Source organism: Botrytis cinerea, chromosome 6 (assembly GCF_000143535.2).
Source record: "Botrytis cinerea B05.10 chromosome 6, complete sequence".
Classification (NCBI taxonomy): Eukaryota; Fungi; Ascomycota; class Leotiomycetes; order Helotiales; family Sclerotiniaceae; genus Botrytis; species Botrytis cinerea.
This window is the reverse complement of record NC_037315.1, coordinates 1,700,725-1,721,095: the sequence shown is the minus strand read 5'-3', so window position 1 is coordinate 1,721,095 and position 20,371 is coordinate 1,700,725. Positions and strand designations below refer to the sequence as shown.

At 44.5% G+C, this 20,371-nt stretch overlaps 3 protein-coding genes across 4 annotated transcripts; 2 read left to right on the top strand and 1 right to left on the bottom strand.

Moving 5' to 3' along the window:
- Positions 1-6: 6 nt before the first annotated feature.
- Positions 7-3,437, bottom strand: Bcutp21. The gene is made up of 3 exons (XM_024693578.1): positions 3,233-3,437; positions 507-3,180; positions 7-444 (listed from the first exon to the last, which is right to left on the bottom strand). Exons 1-3 carry the CDS (start codon positions 3,350-3,352, stop codon positions 119-121), a joined length of 3,120 nt encoding a protein of 1,039 aa, XP_024549364.1. The 5' UTR covers positions 3,353-3,437; the 3' UTR covers positions 7-118.
- Positions 3,438-3,683: 246 nt separating this feature from the next.
- On the top strand, positions 3,684-9,324 carry Bcvip1. Of its 2 annotated transcripts, XM_024693576.1 has the most exons (5): positions 3,684-6,427; positions 6,512-8,138; positions 8,185-8,367; positions 8,417-8,814; positions 8,895-9,324. In XM_024693576.1, exons 1-5 carry the CDS (start codon positions 4,272-4,274, stop codon positions 9,169-9,171), a joined length of 4,641 nt encoding a protein of 1,546 aa, XP_024549362.1. In that variant the 5' UTR covers positions 3,684-4,271; the 3' UTR covers positions 9,172-9,324. The 2 variants fall into 2 exon arrangements, with proteins under 2 accessions (XP_024549362.1, XP_024549363.1); XM_024693577.1 differs by having other exon boundaries at positions 3,684-8,138.
- Positions 9,325-17,411: 8,087 nt separating this feature from the next.
- Positions 17,412-19,395, top strand: BCIN_06g05020 (hypothetical protein). The gene is made up of 3 exons (XM_024693575.1): positions 17,412-17,615; positions 17,690-18,022; positions 18,241-19,395. The coding sequence occupies exons 2-3, from the start codon at positions 17,963-17,965 to the stop codon at positions 18,508-18,510; spliced, it is 330 nt and encodes a 109-aa protein (XP_024549361.1). The 5' UTR covers positions 17,412-17,615; positions 17,690-17,962; the 3' UTR covers positions 18,511-19,395.
- Positions 19,396-20,371: the final 976 nt, after the last annotated feature.

Genomic DNA, 20,371 nt, shown 5'->3' with positions numbered 1-20,371 from the left:
GTTTCTTAATCGAAAGCAAACACGTGCAGATATACAACTTTCCATGACATTAGCTACATAGGATCTCAGACCCTGCATACCAAATACTGCTCTGATGCAAACAATTAAACAACACTTTCTAAGTTCTAGGGCTTCTCAAAAATCCCACAACACCTCCACACCAACCTACCAAATCTCCCAATCTCGCACCCTCATTTTCCTGTTGTGTTTTCCATTCCATGACTGCATTTCTCAACTCCTCACTACTAGCCACTTCTTCATTGTGTAATTTCAAGAATACAGCCATCCATGCTTGTACTAATTCGTAATCTCTCTTCTGTGAAAGACGTGAAGTAAGTGCGTGAATAAAGTGAATTAATTCGTTGGAAGTAGGTGAGAGGGAGCGAATTTCAAGATCAGCGGCAGATGGAGACAGGGTTTTGAGATGATCTATGAATGGTGTGTCTGTGACATGTTAGTACAACGATAGGTAGATGGGAGGGTAAATGGGAGGTTTTGGAACTTACAATCACCTGACTCGCCGCCGGATCGGAGAGTTACTGTAAAGGAGCGCTCCGAAGCAACGCGGTCGAGTTTCATAATGCGTGACCTTTCTGCGGCGCTATCTATTGATTCTTCTTCTGTGGTTGATGGGCCTGCCGTGGAGTCGATAGATGGGAGGAAGAAAGGTGCCTTTTCTGGCAATTTTGGTGCTTCTGTGGGCTTGTTACGGGCTTTGATAAGATCTAGGTGAATCAAAGTCTGCCATCTGCTCTTTGGTACCACACTGAGAGTCATCATGTCTTTGCTTAATTGATCCAGAGATAAAGCAGGTGCGGCATCCTCAGAACCCTCGTCCTCATCTTGGAATGCGCCATCAATGACGTTGTGACCACCTTCGCCGGACACAGTTGGTGCTGTGATTGAAGCAATTTCTTTCTCGGATATGTGTCGAGTAGGAACATGTGTGAAAAGAGTCTTGTTGTTCCAGAGATTGACTCCAACTTGTCCCGCGCATGTTGTGGCTAGGAACTCTCCTGTTCCCGAAAAGGCGAGTGCAGTGCATTGGGTTTCCATTCGCATTGCATCGATTAAATGGCCAGTTGGAAGATCCCAAACTCGAACCACGCAGTCTTTCGAGGATGCAATGACCCATCGTCCATCATTGGAGAAGCACATATCATTGATACCCCCTTGGCATCCCCACAATTCTCTGATGGTCTTTTTAGTCTCGATATCAACAACTCGAATAGACAAATCATCACACGAGACAGCAATGAGATCATTCGGTGCATGGTATCTCATCCCTGTGATAGATACCATTGGAAACCAATCAATCTCATCAACAAGATTACCAGTTCCAAATTCCCAGAATTTAATCTTGCCATCGAGAGAGCAACTGATAATATTGCGGTTCAGCGAATCAACAACCACGCCCGTTACAGCTTTTCTGTGTTTGCCAAGTCCAGGCTGGAAGTTCTTTACCGTCTCGGAAGATATCTCCTTGCCACTCTCAGCAGCTCGTAATTGCTGGATTTTTAACTTTCTTGCTTGCGCCGGTGTAAGTTTCGAGGGGTATCGTTGTCGGTGAAGGCCAGATTGAAGGTTAAACATATCAAGTCCACCAGTTTCCGACCCAACAACAGCAAAGGTGCCACATGGACTGATAGCAACGCTTCGGACATTTCCACCATCGCCAGTTTCAAATACCCATCGTCCGGCCTTCTTCCTTCCCCAAAACCACGTTCGAGCGAATTTGTCATCTTTGTGACCAGTGACCACGCTTTCCCATCCTGTGACCCCACTTGCCGTCGCATCTGTACCCTTCTTTTGTAGACTGCCCTTCTGCCAAATCGCCCCGGTTCCAGGATGTGCACCCATCCCACCATCTCGATTTAGTGACGACGCCAGACACACAATCTCTGGTGCTTTGAGATCCTCAAGGGTCGTGCTAGGCTCATTTGCCAATGTAGACTGGGCTAGGATACCCATTTTCTTCGCCTTTTTTCGTATATTTCCCTGGCTCAATTCTGTGCTTTGTCCATCCTTTCGAAGACTCCATCCCCACAAGCTTCGATCTTTACCAGCACTTAACAACCATTTTCCACCTGCATCCGCACCATCTGCATCAGTAGGTAAAAATTGAAGGTGCGTGACTGGCGCAGCGTGCCCACTGCGCGAGTGCAAAATTCGTGGTATCGGAGAATAGGGGGATTCATCGAAGATCCAAGATTTCAAAGAGTTATCCAAACCGCTGGTAACAAGGACAGGTTGACCAGAGAGGAACTCGGCCTTGCTCAATCCTCCACTAACTGTCGCGCCAGAGTCAGAAGGTGGATTATGGGCACCTCGAAGTACACCCATAACTCTACCGCCCCCATTAAGATCCCAGAATGTCACATCTCCATTGTCGGGTCCTGCAGTAGCCATTACACCGGGCTTTTTGCCATCCTCTCCCGCTCCAAGATCATCTGTCCGGAAAGATATTGAAGTGATAGTGGACTCGGATCCTCCATTGAGATGGATGACTGTCTTATCCGTTCGAACATTATGAATTATCAGAGGACCTTCGGAATATGCGATCGCCAGAAGAGATAATGCTGGCGTGGGCTGTAGAGCGGTTACAGCTCCACAATTTGGACCTGGTGGTAAAAGGGTGTAGATCAGTTTCCCAGAGCTAACATTCCAGATCTCAACTCCACCGTCTTTTCTTCCGGCGAATATTTTATTCAGATATGTTGGCATATTACATATTCCCCCAGTAATCTCATTTCCACCTTTCTGTGCCGCGGTAGTGTGCAAAGTCGTGTAATGTTCGTATGTCGAGGTTTTCCAGACTTCTATCCTGGTTGAACAGCATCCTACTATCCAGGTGCCAAAGACCAAAATCTGCTTGATCGGCTCCTTGAGATCTGCTGGGAGTGGTATTTCTTCAATCCTCTTTCCTCTCTTGAATACACAGAGACCCTGGTTACCATCTTCGTCCTGGCCGCCCCATGCTGCGAAAACTTTATCTTTCCATGCGATTGTAGCGGTTATATCTGCTGGTGTTTGTGGTCTGGTCAGGAAGACTAGGTTGAGTCCTCTTTTGAGGTCGTACGTCTGTAAGCATCTTCCTACGGAGGTTGTGATTTGAAACGTGGTTTTGCCGAGTGGTATCGAAGTGAAGGGGACGGCAGTAGAAGATACTAGGCCAATTGTCTTATTATAAAGGTCAGCGATATGGTTCAGTGGGAGAAATGGGAGGACCAACACGAAACGGAGTAAAGATTCTTGATTCTCTCAAAGTTTTCTTCGGCGCATCCGTAACGTTCAATTTTTGCCTTTTCACAATTGGACCATCTTGAACATTGGTAGCCACCGACGAAGGCATCTTAACAAGGCAAATCACTGTTTTATATGCCAAATGCGCTTGCTTGTTGTTTGCGCCGGTGTTCTTGATCGTAATCAATATGGTCAATGTTGGGGAACTTTTGGAACTTTTGGAACTTTTTTTTTCTTTACTCTGTAATCAGTTAATCCCTGTATCCGTGCTAGGTAGGCTGGGAGCTGGTAGGTCCGAGATATGAGTGAGGCGTGGGGAAGAGCAGGGCCCCAACCATCACTGGAAACAGCCTTATCGGAGAGCGAAGACAGCAATAATTGACATTCTGGTCAGCCACTGGCTTACTAGGGAGGTAATGTAACCTGGTCTTTCTACATCTGGACTCACTCCCTCCTCCCCTCCTCCCCTCCTCCCTCCTTCCCTCCTTCCCTCCTTCACTCGCAGCAATAACATGACATCCATACATCGGTGCCCCCAATAGCCTTACGCGAGTGAATGGTCGATCCTCTCTTGTCCTCTCGTCCTCTCTCGTCCTCTCGCCCTCTCGTCCTCTCGTCCTCTCGTCAGTACCTCACCACCCCGGCAGATAAGTCTCTCGATTCCCCGTCTGGCCTCTCACATATCTTTGTCGAGGCGATCTAATCGATGCCATCTCATTCGTCCTCTTATCCTCGAAATTTCCTTTTTCGTGCCGCATTAATCGTCATCTGCCACGATAAGATGGGCGTAACCTGCAAAATGAAAATATATCTTGCTCTCCTTCCCATTCACTTATTAACCTGCCAGCATGCAATATTGGTAGATCCACAGTAGTATAGGCCATGATCTGTTTGCTTTCTTACGTCAAAGTTTTGGTCGCAATTTCCAATTCTCCTTCTTCAAGAGCCTGATAGTAGTTTTCCAATTTACATACCTGACCCCATATATGCATACCTCAGATACCTCCTGATAACAATTTCCCACAACCATGGCACAAGAAGGGGAGAGCGCAGTGATGGAAACTAATGATCCTAGTCCCGATAAACAGGCGGTCGGATTTTCAACATTCAACAAATCCAAATCATCAAGCCACGAAGCACAACCAACAAAGGACTTGAGCCCCAAATCTAAACTGAGAAGGACTTCGCTCAGCTTATCTTCCGGCAGTGGCATTCTTGCGTCATTGAGCAGGAAAGGAAAGCACGCGGATCCACTGATACACACAGAACTCAATTCTGAACGAGCAAGTATTTCTATGCCACCACCTCCTACCAGAGCATTGCCAAAGTCTAGAACATCTTCAACATACAGCCAACGATCGCCCGCCGCATTGGCAGTTTTGGAGGAGAGCTTAAATTTAGAGGGAACAGGAACTAGCCATCAAGATTTTGCTGTTGAGGAATCCGAGCCCTCAAAGGCGAATCTACCAATGGCAGATGATAAAACCCCTCCAACAAATTTAACAATGGCGGACGATAGCAAAAGTGTGCCTATACCACTTCCTGAGCCTACTCTTCGACCCCGAGCATCAGTCACGGAGATGGATGGAAAACGAATGTCAGTATCCTCCATGTACTCTTTAGCATCAGCCAGGGCAGGTGGTGTAATAAGTTCTGCGGCATCTGCGACGGGCTCTGAGAATGGAGGAAGTACAAGAACAACTACAGCATCGGTTTCGGCGCCAGTCTCATCAGTGAAAGGGCTTGGAGTATCTCCACCAGAAACTTCGAACGTATCTGTTACAACTGCTTCTGGTGGGCCAAATGCACCAAATGGACATCAACTTACAGCCAGAGAACCACCAGCTCAAGCTGCAGAGCTAGCAAAACGGAATTCTGTTGCGAGAGGAGAGGCCCAACCACGACCTCAACCTCCACAAAGATCCAGGAGTCGAGCAAAAAGACGTTTCAGTGGTAGCACCGGCGCCAGCAGCCACAGCCCTAGTAGTGAGAGGGGCCTACATTTGAAAAAAGAAGATGAGAATAGGCCAGCACCTTGGGGTGTTATAGGAGTATGTGCCCTTGACATAAAAGCACGAAGCAAACCGAGTCGGAACATTCTCAATCGCTTGATTTCAAAAGGCGAATTTGAGGTTGTCATCTTTGGAGATAAAGTTATTTTGGATGAGGAGGTTGAGAATTGGCCAATCTGCGATTTCTTGATTTCCTTCTACTCAGACGGATTTCCACTCGACAAAGCCATTGCGTATGTGCAGGCACGAAAACCATTTTGTGTTAATGATGTCCCTATGCAAAAGATCTTATGGGATCGCAGGATCTGTTTACGAATTCTCGACAAGATAAATGTGCCCACGCCCAAGCGTATAGAAGTAAACCGAGATGGAGGTCCAGCTGTCTTCACACCGGAGATGGCAAAGCATCTGAAGGACACCACTGGTCTTGTCCTAGAAGGACCCGAAGATGGAACTGGTGGCCAGATGGTGGCTCCCAAGACTGTTGAGCTCATCGACAATGGGGACACTTTGAGTGTTGATGGTGTACTATTGTCTAAGCCATTTGTGGAAAAGCCAGTCAGTGGTGAAGATCATAATGTCTGCATATACTATCCCCAAAGTCAAGGCGGAGGAGGTCGAAAGCTCTTCCGTAAGATTGGCAACAAGAGTTCTGAACATGTCGAAGATCTCACAATTCCTCGAGCTATATCTGAACCAGGAAGCAGCTATTTATATGAGAAGTTTATGCGTGTCGATAATGCTGAAGATGTGAAAGCATACACTGTTGGGCCAACCTTTTGTCACGCCGAAACTCGCAAGTCCCCCGTTGTTGATGGCTTGGTCAGACGCAATACTCATGGCAAGGAAATCCGTTACATCACAGCTCTTACAAAAGAAGAATCCGCTATGGCTACTCGAATTGCTAACAGTTTCGGTCAGAGAGTATGCGGTTTCGACCTTCTACGTGCGCAAGGGAAAAGTTATGTCATTGATGTCAATGGATGGAGTTTTGTTAAAGATAATGAGGAGTATTATGAGCAATGTGCACGTATATTGAAAGATATGTTTGTTCGCGAAAAGCAAAAGTATACTGGGCAATCCCAGCCTGTTAGTGGTGTAACTTCCCCAACCGACGGAACAATGAGCCCTACTGCTATAAGAAAAGAGCCAGCACTCAAGGAAAATCATCGGTCAGCCTTACAAAACATCCTTTCCAAATCACCTAGCATGTCAAACATGATTCACGGACATCTTCCTAATCATGGATCACACAGACTCTCCAATTCAGGTTCTCCTCAGCCTGGTAACTCAGCTGTCCCAACTCCGAAGACCTCACCTCCACTTTCTGCGGAGCAGGACACCTCTGCCATACCTTCTGCAGAGTTGTTGCCACCACCTGCAGTGTCTGGTCCCAGCGAAGTGCCATCTGTTACGTCTACAGTCCCACCTTCACCCACTCCTACCCCAGGACAAGATCAACAGACACTACCACCACCGGCACCCAAACATACGTGGAAGCTGAAGGGTATGGTATCTGTCATTCGACATGCTGATCGTACACCCAAGCAGAAATACAAATATACGTTTCACACCAAACCTTTTATCGATCTTCTAAAGGGGCACCAAGAAGAAGTCCTCTTGATAGGCGAAGCTGCGTTGGATAGTGTTATGCTTGCAGTTGATGCTGCAGCCTATGAGGGAATCGAGGACAAAGAAAAGTTGAAATCACTAAGGAACGTTCTAGCGAAGAAAGGGGGGTGGACAGGTACAAAAGTACAAATCAAGCCCATGTTTCGAAAAAGAAAGCCAGAGGAATCCCCTAATTCCGAGATACCACCTGCACCAGAAGATCTCGCTTCAATTGATCCAAGTCTCGAACACTCCGATAAAGCAAAGACTGCTGCGAATCTTGAGAGAAGATCGCCTACTCGAAATGACTCGTTATCCGGCGTTACTTTATCTCGCATAACCGCAGCGGAGGAGAGCCTTGTATTGGATAAACTCCAGCTCATTGTCAAATGGGGTGGCGAGCCGACTCACTCGGCTAGATATCAAGCACAAGAGCTTGGTGAAACAATGCGAAACGACCTTCAATTGATGAACAAGGACATTCTTGATGAAGTTCATGTATTCAGTAGCTCCGAGAGACGTGTGACGGCAAGTGCTCAAATATGGGCTTCTGCCTTCACAAACCAAAAGGATCTGGCATCTGATTTCATTACTGTGCGCAAAGATTTGCTTGATGACTCCAACGCAGCTAAAGATGAGATGGATAAAGTCAAAAAGAAGCTCAAGACTCTGTTGAGACAAGGAATGGAAGCACCTCCCGAGTTTGCCTGGCCAGCGGATATGCCAGAACCATCGATTGTGCAGAAATACGTTGTTCATTTGATGAAATTTCATAGGAGAGTTATGCGTAACAATTTTAGCAAGCTTTATGGAGGCGCCACTACATCACTCAATGCAATTGTAAATCCTGGAGATAAGGAGAGCAAAGGAGCAGGTTCGGCTTTGTCACAAGCAAACGCTACGAGCAGTATCCAAGCTCGTTGGTGCTGTGGTGAAGATGCCGAGCTATTTAAGGAACGATGGGAGAAGCTTTTCAACGAATTTTCCGATCCCGAGAAAGTAGATCCAAGCAAAATCTCTGAACTATACGATACCATGAAGTTTGATGCCCTTCACAATCGACAATTCCTTGAATGGGTTTTCACTCCGAGCAAAAGCATTCTCGAGGAAGAGGAAATAGAGCTTGCTTGGGAAAAAGACCGATCCAAAAACTCGGAAAATGCTAAGGATGAGACTGTGCCAGCGGAGAAGGCTGAAAGTAGTAGGACACTGCATAGACGCATGTTTAGAAGAAAGTCGGTGTTGAATGGAAAAAATAGTGAAGAAGAATCGGTAAGTGGTTGCGTGAACAGAAAATCGGCTTGGCTAATATTCCCAGTATTTTCGACTTTTCACTGGCAGCAGCCAAACGAAAGCTAAAACCGACGTTCGCTTGGAGAAATTGCGAGAATTGTATAAACTATCTAAAGTCTTATTTGATTTCATCTGCCCACAAGAATATGGTATTGCGGATAGCGAGAAACTTGAGATTGGTCTTTTGACATCACTTCCCTTGCTGAAGGTAAGTGTATATACAATCTTCAAATATCATTAGTCTTACCAGAATTTAGGAAATCGTCCAGGATCTCGAGGAAATGCAAGCCTCGGATGACGCCAAAGCATTCGTATATTTCACCAAAGAGTCTCACATTTACACACTTCTTAACTGTATTCTTGAAGGAGGTATCGAAACAAAGATTAAACGAAGTGCCATCCCCGAGCTCGACTACCTCTCACAAATATGCTTTGAGCTTTACGAATCTGAGAACAAGACTCCCGTCGATGCACAAGATGTAGCTAAATATGCGTATAGCATTCGCATCACAATCAGTCCAGGCGCTCACACGTTTGATCCGTTGGACGTACAGCTGGACAGTAAACATAGTATTAGTTGTGCTCCGAGAAGAAGTCTGACAGCTCATGCCGATTGGAAATATGTTATTGATACATTGAGGGCAAAGTTTCATCAGTATGTTCTGATCTATTTCAATCCATCTTATTTACCGTTACATCGTTTTTAAAGAATAAAATACTAATCGGAACCATCAGAGTCAAACTTCCGAAGAGTTTCCTCGCCGTCAATCTTGCGGAATCACACACTTTTCACAAGAAAGAACTAGATAATGCGGAGGACGATTCGACTATTGCAGAGGTATTAAGTAGTGAGAATCAAGCCGCTGATGGGAATGAGAATGAACATGGAGAGAAAAATGATTTAAAAGAAGAAGTCGTAGAAGCAGCCAATGAAGCAACTGCCGGACCGGCTTTAGTTGCAGCACCATCTGGAGATGATTCAGATGTGAAAAGCCACAGCGAACCCGTCTGATCGGTTGGTGGAAGATGGTAACGAATAGAATGGAATGTGGAAAGACATGGCGTGTGTTAGTGTATTATTGTGAGTATGATACACTTGTGTGTTATATGACAGCGTAGAACAGCGAGTAGAAATCAAATACTAGAATTGTATCCGTACTTGACATTACTTGACAGAAGTTCACAACTTGACTATTGAACATCTGACTGGACGACCATGACATCACGGAGTCGGTATCACCTCCGGTTTTATGGAACTTGAAAGATGTGATGAGTCGTTTTTACTGGTCATTTTCGGGCATGGCATTGTGGCGCAGTTGGCAATAGATGAAAAAGGAGTTTCGTGGGGTTACATTACCATTTGATATTGTTTAGATGGCTACGTAGGTATAAGTTGGTGTAGTGGTGCAAAGTATTCACTCTCTTGTGTATGGCAGTGTAGGATTTTCCCTTTTGAGGATTCTGTCAGTTGTGTAGTACTCTTCGTTGTATGGCATAAACTATTGAAACTTGATCGTATTCGAATGCTGGTTTGTGAAATGTGGAATGCGAACTGTGAGTTGGGAGCTTGAGATTGGATGTAGGGGATGGATTTAGTTAGACGGCGACTACCAACACGAGAGGTTAGTTGGAATTTGTAGGTTGGAACTTGGAAGTGATACATACGAGATCAAGAATCATCGATCAGTAGGGATTTATGGTACTACTGTTCGATTTGTTCTAGATCTTCAATTGCTAATCCGATTGTCCACTTCCGTCACAAAGTTACTGTCCACTGCTCAGCCTACGCACAAGGTACGAAGATACAACACTTGCGTCACCAAACGCTTAACTGAGTATACCACCCTCATTCAGCATCTGGAACACGGCTTCCGATGTCTCCGGCGCATAAATAGTGGCGTGATGAGTGAGTGTCCATCTATCCATCCATCCAGTGAGCAAATGGCATACTCTATCTGCCACTCGAGCGGAAGGGGAAGAACTGAGGTTACAAGCCGGACGTTAGAATGAGACGATGATTTTCAAATAAGCTTTGCATGATTATATGATGACATCCGTCCGTGATTAGCGTCGGATCGGGATCGCTCGCTCGCTCGGGGAAGAGGACGTAATGGTCGAGAGGAGTTGGGTTGGGTGATGCTTGCTTGGCGGGATTGGTGAGGTGTGGATTTAGTATGGTTGTGTTGATTGCATATGTACAACATGATGCTATAGGATGCGATACTAATGGTATGGCGTACATGAGCCGTTGGGAATGATTTCGTTCGGTCGCGGTGATGTAGATGGAAAGTGGAAAAGGAGAGGGTGTGATGAAAGTGCGGGCCGGTATGTCAAAGAGCGGGTCGGTTATGAGACGGATGAAGGGGAGTAAGTGTTGCGAGATTCACATCACTCACACTACCGAGGTTGGGAGGTAGGCACCCGTTACAGTTTTTGAAATTGTATACTGATGCTTTTTTTCGTATTATGTTACTACACTATCCATGCGAATTCATCTATGGTACTTTTACTTGTCTTTCTTCCCTAAGCGCCATAGGCAAGAACAAGAATCGCTATCTAAAACTCGTGTGTTGGTGGCTGAATACTCTTCGCAATACATGTTGTCCATGCCGTAAGATACGGTTTCGGAATATCCTCTTCATCTTCTGGGTTGAAGGGACATGTGAATTCAAGGTAGGTAGGTAGGTAAGTAGGCGAGTCTTGGTCTGGTCAACCGTCCACACGAAGCATATGCCGAAAACCAAGATCTCGGGACGGCACGTCTAATTTTCTCGTGATTCTAGTGGTACATACATTTGCATGACATGCGTTGGTGGCGTTCTGGATGTGCTTTTTTGACGGCTTTTGTTGCCCGCATTGGTCGTGCGGTACATTTTATGCATTGATTATCAGATGAATGTGTCAGTGGTTGGCGCAGTTGGTGTGTTTCAATAGAAGTCAGCTGGATAGGGGATATTAGTTCCAGTGTGAGGACAAAAGTGTTGTGATTTTGGTTGATGGTGGTTCAAAGTAAATCTTAGGTAGCTGACGAGCGAGGTTCCAATTTTCCATTTCGATTTCACATGGCCCCCACGTTTTTGTTAACGGATTTGAAGCAATCTCTAGGTTTCTAGGTCTAGAAGTCGGATGTCAAGATTTAGAGATCATGCAAGTTGGTTAGACGAAATGCTGGTGACGTCTCGTACGGCATGTTGTTTTCTAGAACATTTTCCAACGTGGTTCTGTGTGTAATCGAAGGTTCCGACGGCGGATCGGTCGACGGTTGTGGATTGATTGATAGATATTGGAGAGGGTGGTACAACTAACGCTCAAAGGGCTGGTGAAACAAGCAGTCCGCGGGGAATTCGATGAGTTGGATATGGATGGATCTGAGTGCGAGATGAAGGGTGGATGGAGTGGGGAAATCATAATGACGGGATGGCAACAGCAACGGCAAGCCAATGAAAAGATTTGACGGCACGGGAGTGTGCCGACATAGAGGATGAAAATGGAAAGGTTCAGGAATCAAGAAATGAATGATATCTCGGTATCTACTTAGTTCTTCCTTTGTGACTACTAACTCGTAAGATGTCCATACATTATCTTCGTACAACTTGATACAAGGGAGGGGTAGAGTCGTATGGCCACAGAGAAAAGGCCTATCTGGAAATTAAAGTGGTGAGGTCTGAATCGTTAGCAGCTCGACTCATTACTCAGTAGCCCGAGAGTAGCAAATAGAATATACTCAGCGGAAGTCAAGTAGATCCTCACAAAAGTGGATGATGTTGAAGCCATGTGGTCATAGTATTCCTTTCGGGAATTTAAAATTGTGAGACATTGGCCCTGAATCTTAGGATGTGAAGTGCCGCAGAGCTTGACGTACAGAGAGCGGTGAGGATGTGGAAGCAGTGACGTTCTGTCTACAGGAAGGGGCCATCGTGATTTAATGAACGAACGCTCGTTGAATCGGCTGCGAGATGTACAGAGAGGAGGGCACTTTATCATTGAGATTTCGGAAGAGGAAGACATATGTACCTATGCATGCATGCATATATGTATATGTGTATGTTTATGTGTATACATGTGTATGTATGTATGTATGTATGTATGTGAATGTATGTATATGTATATGTATATGTATATGTATATGTATATGTATATGCATGTATGTATGAGCTGTAAAAATTAGTAATAGAGGGCGGAGGATGGATGTGCACCCAACGCACCGATCTGGCGACTAATTGATTTTATTCGTTACATCTGATGAGACATGATGTGAATGTGAATCTAAATCTAAATGTGAAGGTAAATGTGAATAGTAATCTTGTTCTTCGTCTCTCTGGCAGTCTATTTCAGACGACGACCCCTAGTTGGCCTGAGATATGTCCGACTTGGCGATTGATATCTTGGGAGAAGGAGTCTTGATGGAATCTTAGGTTTTGATATACATCGTATATGTATGCGCACGAATTGAATTGTGGGTGTGGGTAACGGGCCTTGATTGGCACAGGACATGGATCTTTGACACAAGCACCAGCAAATCAACGGTTTCCCAAAGAAGTGATGTGCATCGGACATTTATTTATTTGTGTTCTTGGTAAGAAAATAATTGCTTCTTTGAGCTTTGCGTTGCATATGTGGAAATGCTGGTAGTTACCAGGACGATATGTAGATATATTATGGTGGCGTGGTTGATACCCAATGAAACTTAAAAGAATGTGATCCTTTGGGGAAATGCTGCATAGGAATAGAGGCGCAAAGAGTGGAATACAATGTCAAAAGGCAAAAGAAAGTTGATTTGGCAATTTTGCGAGTTTCGACTAAGTTAGACTTAATCTATCTCATGTATCTCTTCATTAGAATTGATCTAGATGATGGATGGAATAAGCTGAGAGAAATGACTTCCTACTCGGTTGACTAGGTAGGGAACAGAATATCATCACATCACATCACATCACCTCTTCAAGATGGGTGCTCATACTCAGGTCTCACCATGAGAGCGAGTCGTGCGAGCGAGTGTATACATCATCAAGCATCTAGGTGGCAGTCTCAATAATAAGCTTCAAAGTAACCCTCCACTGCCCCTTTCGTATCCTCGTTTCTAAGAAATCTCAGGTCTAGCCTCCGCATTCACTGTCGCGAAGTATGACAGCATGAAGCACCATAATCCTCGAGACGCTTTCGTTGCTTATGATTTTGCTACAGCGATCTGCGTAACGAAGCCAGTCAGTATTTATCAAATAATGTACTTGACCCAAAACATGAATAGCATGACATGAGTGGTGTGTGATATGATTAGTTGGGATATAATGACAGCTAACGGGAATCGATGCCGTGTAATTCAAGTGTCATTATCCAAACCCAGTCGCCAGTCTAATTTGTCTAAACACGCGTACCTACCAAGATAGATAGATGCTTGTTAGATGTGAATGGCCATTGCTCGCTCGATGGCCTCAACGCATCTCTCCTATTTGTATGTTTATATGTATTTTCAAACACTTCAAACACTGTAACACCACTATCTGGCCAAAGCATTTTTCAGTCTGCTGCAGATGCAATGATCGTCAAAGCAAGCTGCACCCGTCTTATGTGGGTGACAGTTTTTTTCTTTACCGACTCCTCAGTGCTGGGACCTTTCTACTGCACCTACTGGGTACTCCCCATGCGTCCCTTTTAATTATGAAAATAATGGGGACCAATTGCAGTTTGTTCCCGTGATTTCCTGGAGATGGAGTTAGTCAAAACCTCCGAATCATTAGAGCGAGTGGAGATCCTACATGTGAGGCTATCCGAATCGTCCGCTAATGACACCTTTATTAAACATACTTTTACCAAATGAAAACTTCTTAAATTATTACGACTTTTGAACCTGCCAACCTCGGTTTGTATCAGAAGAAAGCGATGACTGAGAGACAAAAAAAGACCGTTATAGCCCTGCCGTTTCGCTCTGAAGCCGTTCATACGTACACACGGTCAATGATCCGTGATGACTACACAACGGGTCGGTCCATCATGGCAACTAGCATGGTCACATTCCTGAAAACACCCCTACCGATCTCCTCCTGCCCCTTCTATCTAATGAAATTAGCCAGGACAAGATGCTCGATGGCTTAGACATGTCATTGTTAATCATGTCAACCTGATCTCACTTCTTACCACCTAGTCTACCTAGTCCACCTACCTGAATAGCAAGAAATCTTATCTGTCGTGTTACACTTTGTATCACACACACTATCTTTCAGGATAATTCGTTTCCCACTTTCCCATTCGCCTTCAAGCTTTCCCGGAGCCTGAATGGAATCGATTGAGAAAACACTCCATGCATTCCAAGAAAGTATAACGAATAGATCATGTTGCTTTTGGCACTTTGCTGCCTTCCTTCGCTGTTCCACTAGTGCACCGCTTCATTGATGATTGCTCATAGTGTCCACGAACGATAAATTTGATATCCTCAACGGGCCTCGGTTACCAATTATCTACTCCTTCACCATGCAGATTACACCAATCCTTACCTGGACCCAAAATCCTTGCTAATTTGATCAACATCCCTAACAAATGCCACGAGGAAAGTCTCTCCGGGATTTTTTTATCCATTCTCATCCCTGATCGAATCATGGTCCTTCCATAGCAATTACCCGGCCTAGCTTTGTGCAACATGTCGTTTGTTGTGACCTTAAATTTTCTTCGCCAAAAACTCCAAATTGATCATCGTGGTTGGAACAATGTAATATTCAGGTAAGCAGCAAGGTAAGCTAAGCGTTATCATAACCGCTTTCAACGACCTACATATTTACCAGACTTGGTGATATTTGGTTCTACTGTCCCCTACTCTTTAGACCCCAGTTCTCATGTACTTGTGTGGTTATGATGACGGATTATCCCACGAAGCCAACAAATGATCGTGTCTGCATGGCCGTCAGATCGTATATCGTGACAACAGTTCTTTACTCTCTGACAAGCCGCGTACTCAAACCTCTAGCCCCTCCTCCCCCTCCACGGCCATTCAAGATCGACCTCAGGGAAGACGCATAATCAAACTTCTGGTTAGGGAGACGGCGGCAAGCTTTCGCAACCCAACTCAGGGAAGATCCGTACCCCACTTTACCCTGACTAACACCATACCGGTACTGGTATGCTTCTAGTTAAAATACGACGATGTACCCTGATATTAGCACAATCAAGAATTGGAGGGGACAATCTTGGAACGAAGGAATGAGATTCGGGAGCAGTAGATGGTAATTAATGGCTTTCCGACCATTTACCACTTTCATCCAAGTCCCATCCTTCAGCTCCACGAAATTTTGATAGGCTGGCTATGCCCATTTCGTTTATCGTTGTCTCTCGCTCGCTTTTTTTATCCCAAGACGACCACACAGCCATTCAATCTTATGTACCCAGGTACCTCAACTCGCTCCCTGTCCACCTCTTGACGTCTAAGAATGATATAAGAAACATGGGCGTTCTTCTACACTGCTTGGTAGAGACAAACCAAACCCATTCCGTCTTCCGCGAAAGCCAAATATCTTGAATTTATACCTCGGGCCTCCCAGAAAGATTGCCCCGGTTAGATGTCAAACCTCTCCCGAACGCTTATTTTCAGTCAAGGCGTCAGACGAATGGATATATAAAGCTAACGATAACATACCATGCGAAATTCATCATCGTATCATAGTATCGTGATGCATCTGTCGGATTAAACTTTTTTGGGTTAAAAATATCCCGTCAACAAAGTATATTATAGACAGATGCTACCTCTTTGAGAATTTTGGCGTGATCTCTCGTAGTAAACCTGATGGGAAGGAAAGTGCATTCGGGTCATCTGTATCTACACCACCATATTATACAGAACAAGCCCACATTTACCATAAATTTGACACTCCCCAGTATTCTCCATCATGAACCTTTCCCCTGGTTCAATCTCGTCCCTCTCTCACACACCTTTCAGCCCAACGGTAGATTCTCCTTACACCCCCACTACGCACATGTTCTCGAACCTATGGACCCATATGCTATAACCTTTCAGGTAAGCCATCGTGTATTTAAGGTTTAGAGCCACAACTTGTATCTTTGCAATTTGCCATTTGCACGTTACTCTGCACACCCTGTTCTTCTCCAAGGATCCCTTAACCTTTTCTTTCCAGTCTACGGTACAGATCATATAGAACAGACGGATGTAGATCGGCCGGGACCGAAAAACTTCAATGCTGATGGCTTGCTAGCTAGCCAAGTGGGCATCATCTACCAGTAACTCATATACGGAGTGTTGCTTCTTCAGACAGACAGACGGACGGATGTGATTGCTTGGCCGGTACGTACCTAGTAAACTTCAAATTCCTTCTTTTGACGTTTTACTGCCTCAAGACTTGCACCCCTTGTCTGCTTTGGCTACAACTCTTTGCTCGACCCTTCTCCTGTTGACGGCCACAAGACTAGGAGACTAGCAGATTAGCAAACTAGCTGAAAATCTTCTCCATCAATAACGATAGACCGAGCCGTTACCAACACATGCAATTATCCTTTCGCCCTGCTTCATTTCAAGTGTACTTCCGGCTTGCTTGCCGCAATTTCTATTGTTGCAATACTTCGCGGTACATCTTTTTCCAGGACATCATTTCAAAAAAGCTTAAAAGGGATACGCAATCAAACCAGCAAAGCAAGCAAACTCAGCAAACTTTATCGAATCCATACGATTATCTGAAATAAGAAGCGCCCCAGAGGTACTCATCACCAATGCCATAGGTCCCCTCAAATATCATCAAACACCCTCAGCTTTCTCGCTTGGAAACCCACTTCATGTCCACAGCAGCCTCATTATACGTTCAACATCACTCATCTAAAATAACTTATACTTTTCTCCTTGACAAAACTTTATCTCTTATATACTTCTCAAACAAACTATCTACTTTGCTGGCTATACTTTCAGCCATTCGATTCATCCTCTGCACGGTACACTCAGAGAAAAAACGCCAAGCCGAAAACACAAGGCAAAACTCGATCGATTTCATCTATCTGAATACGCTTGATTATATTCTCTCATACTCTTCATTATATAAAAAGGCTCACCGTGACCGCTAGTTTGGAGAGGACTTTTGTTTTGTTTTTCGGGATTTCTCTTCATATTCAACAATACTGGGACAATAATCTCTGCACAAGATTCACTTATCTTCGCTTGGCATATCAAACACACGACAAGAAGTCGAATTTTCTTCAACAATTAACTTCGCAATTTGGAGCTCACTTTCGCAATTCATTGTTCCCCATAGAATTTGATTTGGTGAATACTTTTCCGTCTTTGGGAGCGCAGCTGAAGTCCTTTGCTGGCTTCTCAGCTTTCCTTCACAGTTTCTCGTTGCTCCACTTCCACTTCTTGAGCAACAACTTCAACAACAAACCTCAGTTCTCCAATCTGGAAAGCTTCTTGCAATCTTCTTCGCTCATCAGCATTGCTACCTCAGCAAATTTCTCCGCGTCCAATCAGTATGTATATCCTCCGTTATTACAGTTCTATTCCTCGAACTTTCGTTGCAGATGATAACTGATAATTCTTCCAGCCATAGAATTCCTTCAAACCCATCCCCAAAGCTCAGCATATATTTCACGCAATGGCTGTTCCCACATACTGCAGTCATTCTTTCAATGTTCTTAAGTCAGAATCCACACTCATCCAGTGGATTTGCTCGATGTGCCATTCTGGACCTCATTGGTTCATCTACGAGTGTAAATATTGCAAACTCAAGACTTGTCGTAATTGCTCAATGAAGGCATAGTCATGTCTCATATACTGTCACCGCATTGAGCAACTTGTCGCTGTCTGGAACTTTCTCATGGAATCTTACTATGGTTTTTGGTGGTGTGTGGGGAAGCAGTTGGAAATTGATCCCTGGGTAAGTTTTCCTCACTTGCCTCATTTTCCCCGTTTTCCTCTCGTTTTTGCCATGTGGGATAAGATTGTGGCATCTCTATCATATCACAAAATAAATTGTTACCAAACATCAATTGAATTTGTGGATGATGTTGAGTGCGGCGAAGGAAATATTCTATGCCCAGTCGTTTGATATAAAAAAAAGTTATGAAAGACAGCCACTGACAACCTGGGTGGTAGGATCCGAAAATGTCTCAAATCTATCTTGTTCCCGTGTTGCGATTTGCCACAGAAACCGAATATGACGAGAATGTGGCCACCTGCATGAAATACATGCAGGGACGCCATAAGCTTGCCGATTTGTTACTATTAGCCAACCACAGGCATCCGTTTCTTTACATTGTTCCCCTTTCTCAAATCCCACAAAAATTCATAACCGAATCTCCTCGTTGTCAACAACTTTTATTGCCGATGAGTCTACGATGGCGACTACTTGATACAGACAACTGAACTGATACGACTACGACTTCTCCGACTTTTCAAATTCATCTTTTTTTGCATGTTCACGAATTTCATTGCTCATATCGCATTGCTTTACCAATACCGACAACTGAAACCAGGTATCCTGTACCACTCCTTTCTACGCCATTAAACTTCACGAATTCAGAATCGTTTAGCTAGAGCCCATCAAGTCGCAGGTTGGAAACACGTCTGATGCAAATTACCGGTCCCTAGGCTGGCAGCGACATTTTACCCTTGAGAGCTTTACCGACATCGGCACGCGCACAACATTTTAACAAACAACACCAAAAAAATAGTTCCTGTACCACAACCTTGTTTCAAAGCGATTTGTGTTCTTTGTACCCATTTTGTTCTAGACCAGTCTATTTTCTCTTGCAAGTTTCATTTGGTTCGCCTCTGCTTTTCTTCGGCTTCAGTTTATGTCTACCTAGCACTCTGGTTTACAGTCTGTTAGCTCTGCTTTTCATGTATTTCTGTCTCTATTCTATTTGATGTGGTGGTATAAGGGTATGGATGGATGGGGATAGGATTGGTTGGTTGATTTGTTCCGGAGGTGTTCGTGGTGTCTATGTCTATGTGTGTTTCCGGAAAGAGGGGTGGCTTTTGTGAGAATTGCGATCGCAAGAAATTTGGGATGGGTGGCTGCCTGTTTGCTCGTCTTTAGTTTTGTTTCCTCTTTCTCTTTACTTATTGCTCAATTGTTTATCTTAACGCTGTTAGAATGAGCAAGTGGGCTGATTGTTTTACTATACGATAGCCTGGTGTTTGCTACTCGGTGTGCGCAAAATGGTTAGATGAATTGATCTCCAGTCTTTATGTCTTCCTTGTAGCTGACACTGATAGTATTAATGACATCAATTGATATTTACTTGATTGCTTATCTTGGCTGTAGTCTTGGCTATATACTTGTCTAATCGGTGAAGTGTTGAATTTTCGCGTGTTGTTCAACTCATTCAATTATTGAATTCATCTTAGTATCCGCATTCGCATTCGCAAAGATACTACGCTGTGCTACGATAGTGTTACTAGAAGACTCTTTAATGCCTCGAAATACTTTGTGCATGCGGTTGGAAGTTTAATTCCGCCTTCTTTCAGTGGAGATCGATGATGAGATGGAATGAGCGGCGAAGTGGGTTACGGTGACACCCGGTACTGGCTCGCTGAAATTTTCCAAATCATGATCTGAGAGGGATAAGGGAGGGAAATAATAACTCTCTCATTCATTTCTCGAGTACCTAGTCTCTCAATACTTCTTTCTAAAAGTAAAAAAAATTATCATGGACTTGAAGTTTGCACATCTCAGTTTATTCTCTATTAGTATAAATCGCGCCAGATTTACCATTACCCCCAGTCAGCCTCAATAAGACAGAGCGCTAGAACCTATCCTCCTCATTCTCCTTCACTCAATCATACGCTTCCATCGCACCAACCCTTCCACTGCACAATCACCCATGCACCTACCCGAGCACACGCTCGGCTTCTTTCCTTCTCCCCATCTTCCTTTCCTTTCCTTTCCTCCACACACCCCACATCGCACCACATCCGTCACACCGCATATCTCCACCAGCTAGCCCTACCCAAATTAACGCTCCCAAAATACCATCGCCAATGCTTGTACCCCCTATGCATATTCGCACTCGCCTATTGGAAACATCGTGTCCGTGTTATGGAGTTCTTTCACGTCGTGTAAGGGGATGTGTGACTGATTTTTGCTGCGGGTGCTACCTCGCTTCGTGCGCGACATGTTGGTTAATGACTTGATGAACGATAGTTGTGGTACTAGATTTGATGGTGTTTTTTTTATTGATTTCATTGTCCCCTCCGAATTCTTCTTTTTATGCTTGGTAAA

Coding starts and splice junctions, on each gene's coding strand:
- Bcutp21 (XM_024693578.1), bottom strand. CDS start 3,352: ATGCCTTCGTCGGTGGCTACCAATGTTCAAGATGGTCCAATTGTGAAA. Junction 3,181..3,232: donor GAATCTTTACTCCGTTTCGT/GTTGGTCCTCCC, acceptor CTTTATAATAAG/ACAATTGGCCTAGTATCTTC. Junction 445..506: donor CGGCGGCGAGTCAGGTGATT/GTAAGTTCCAAA, acceptor AACATGTCACAG/ACACACCATTCATAGATCAT.
- Bcvip1 (XM_024693577.1), top strand. CDS start 4,272: ATGGCACAAGAAGGGGAGAGCGCAGTGATGGAAACTAATGATCCTAGT. Junction 8,368..8,416: donor CATCACTTCCCTTGCTGAAG/GTAAGTGTATAT, acceptor ACCAGAATTTAG/GAAATCGTCCAGGATCTCGA. Junction 8,815..8,894: donor TTGAGGGCAAAGTTTCATCA/GTATGTTCTGAT, acceptor CGGAACCATCAG/AGTCAAACTTCCGAAGAGTT.
- BCIN_06g05020 (XM_024693575.1), top strand. CDS start 17,963: ATGGAATCTTACTATGGTTTTTGGTGGTGTGTGGGGAAGCAGTTGGAA. Junction 18,023..18,240: donor AGTTGGAAATTGATCCCTGG/GTAAGTTTTCCT, acceptor CCTGGGTGGTAG/GATCCGAAAATGTCTCAAAT.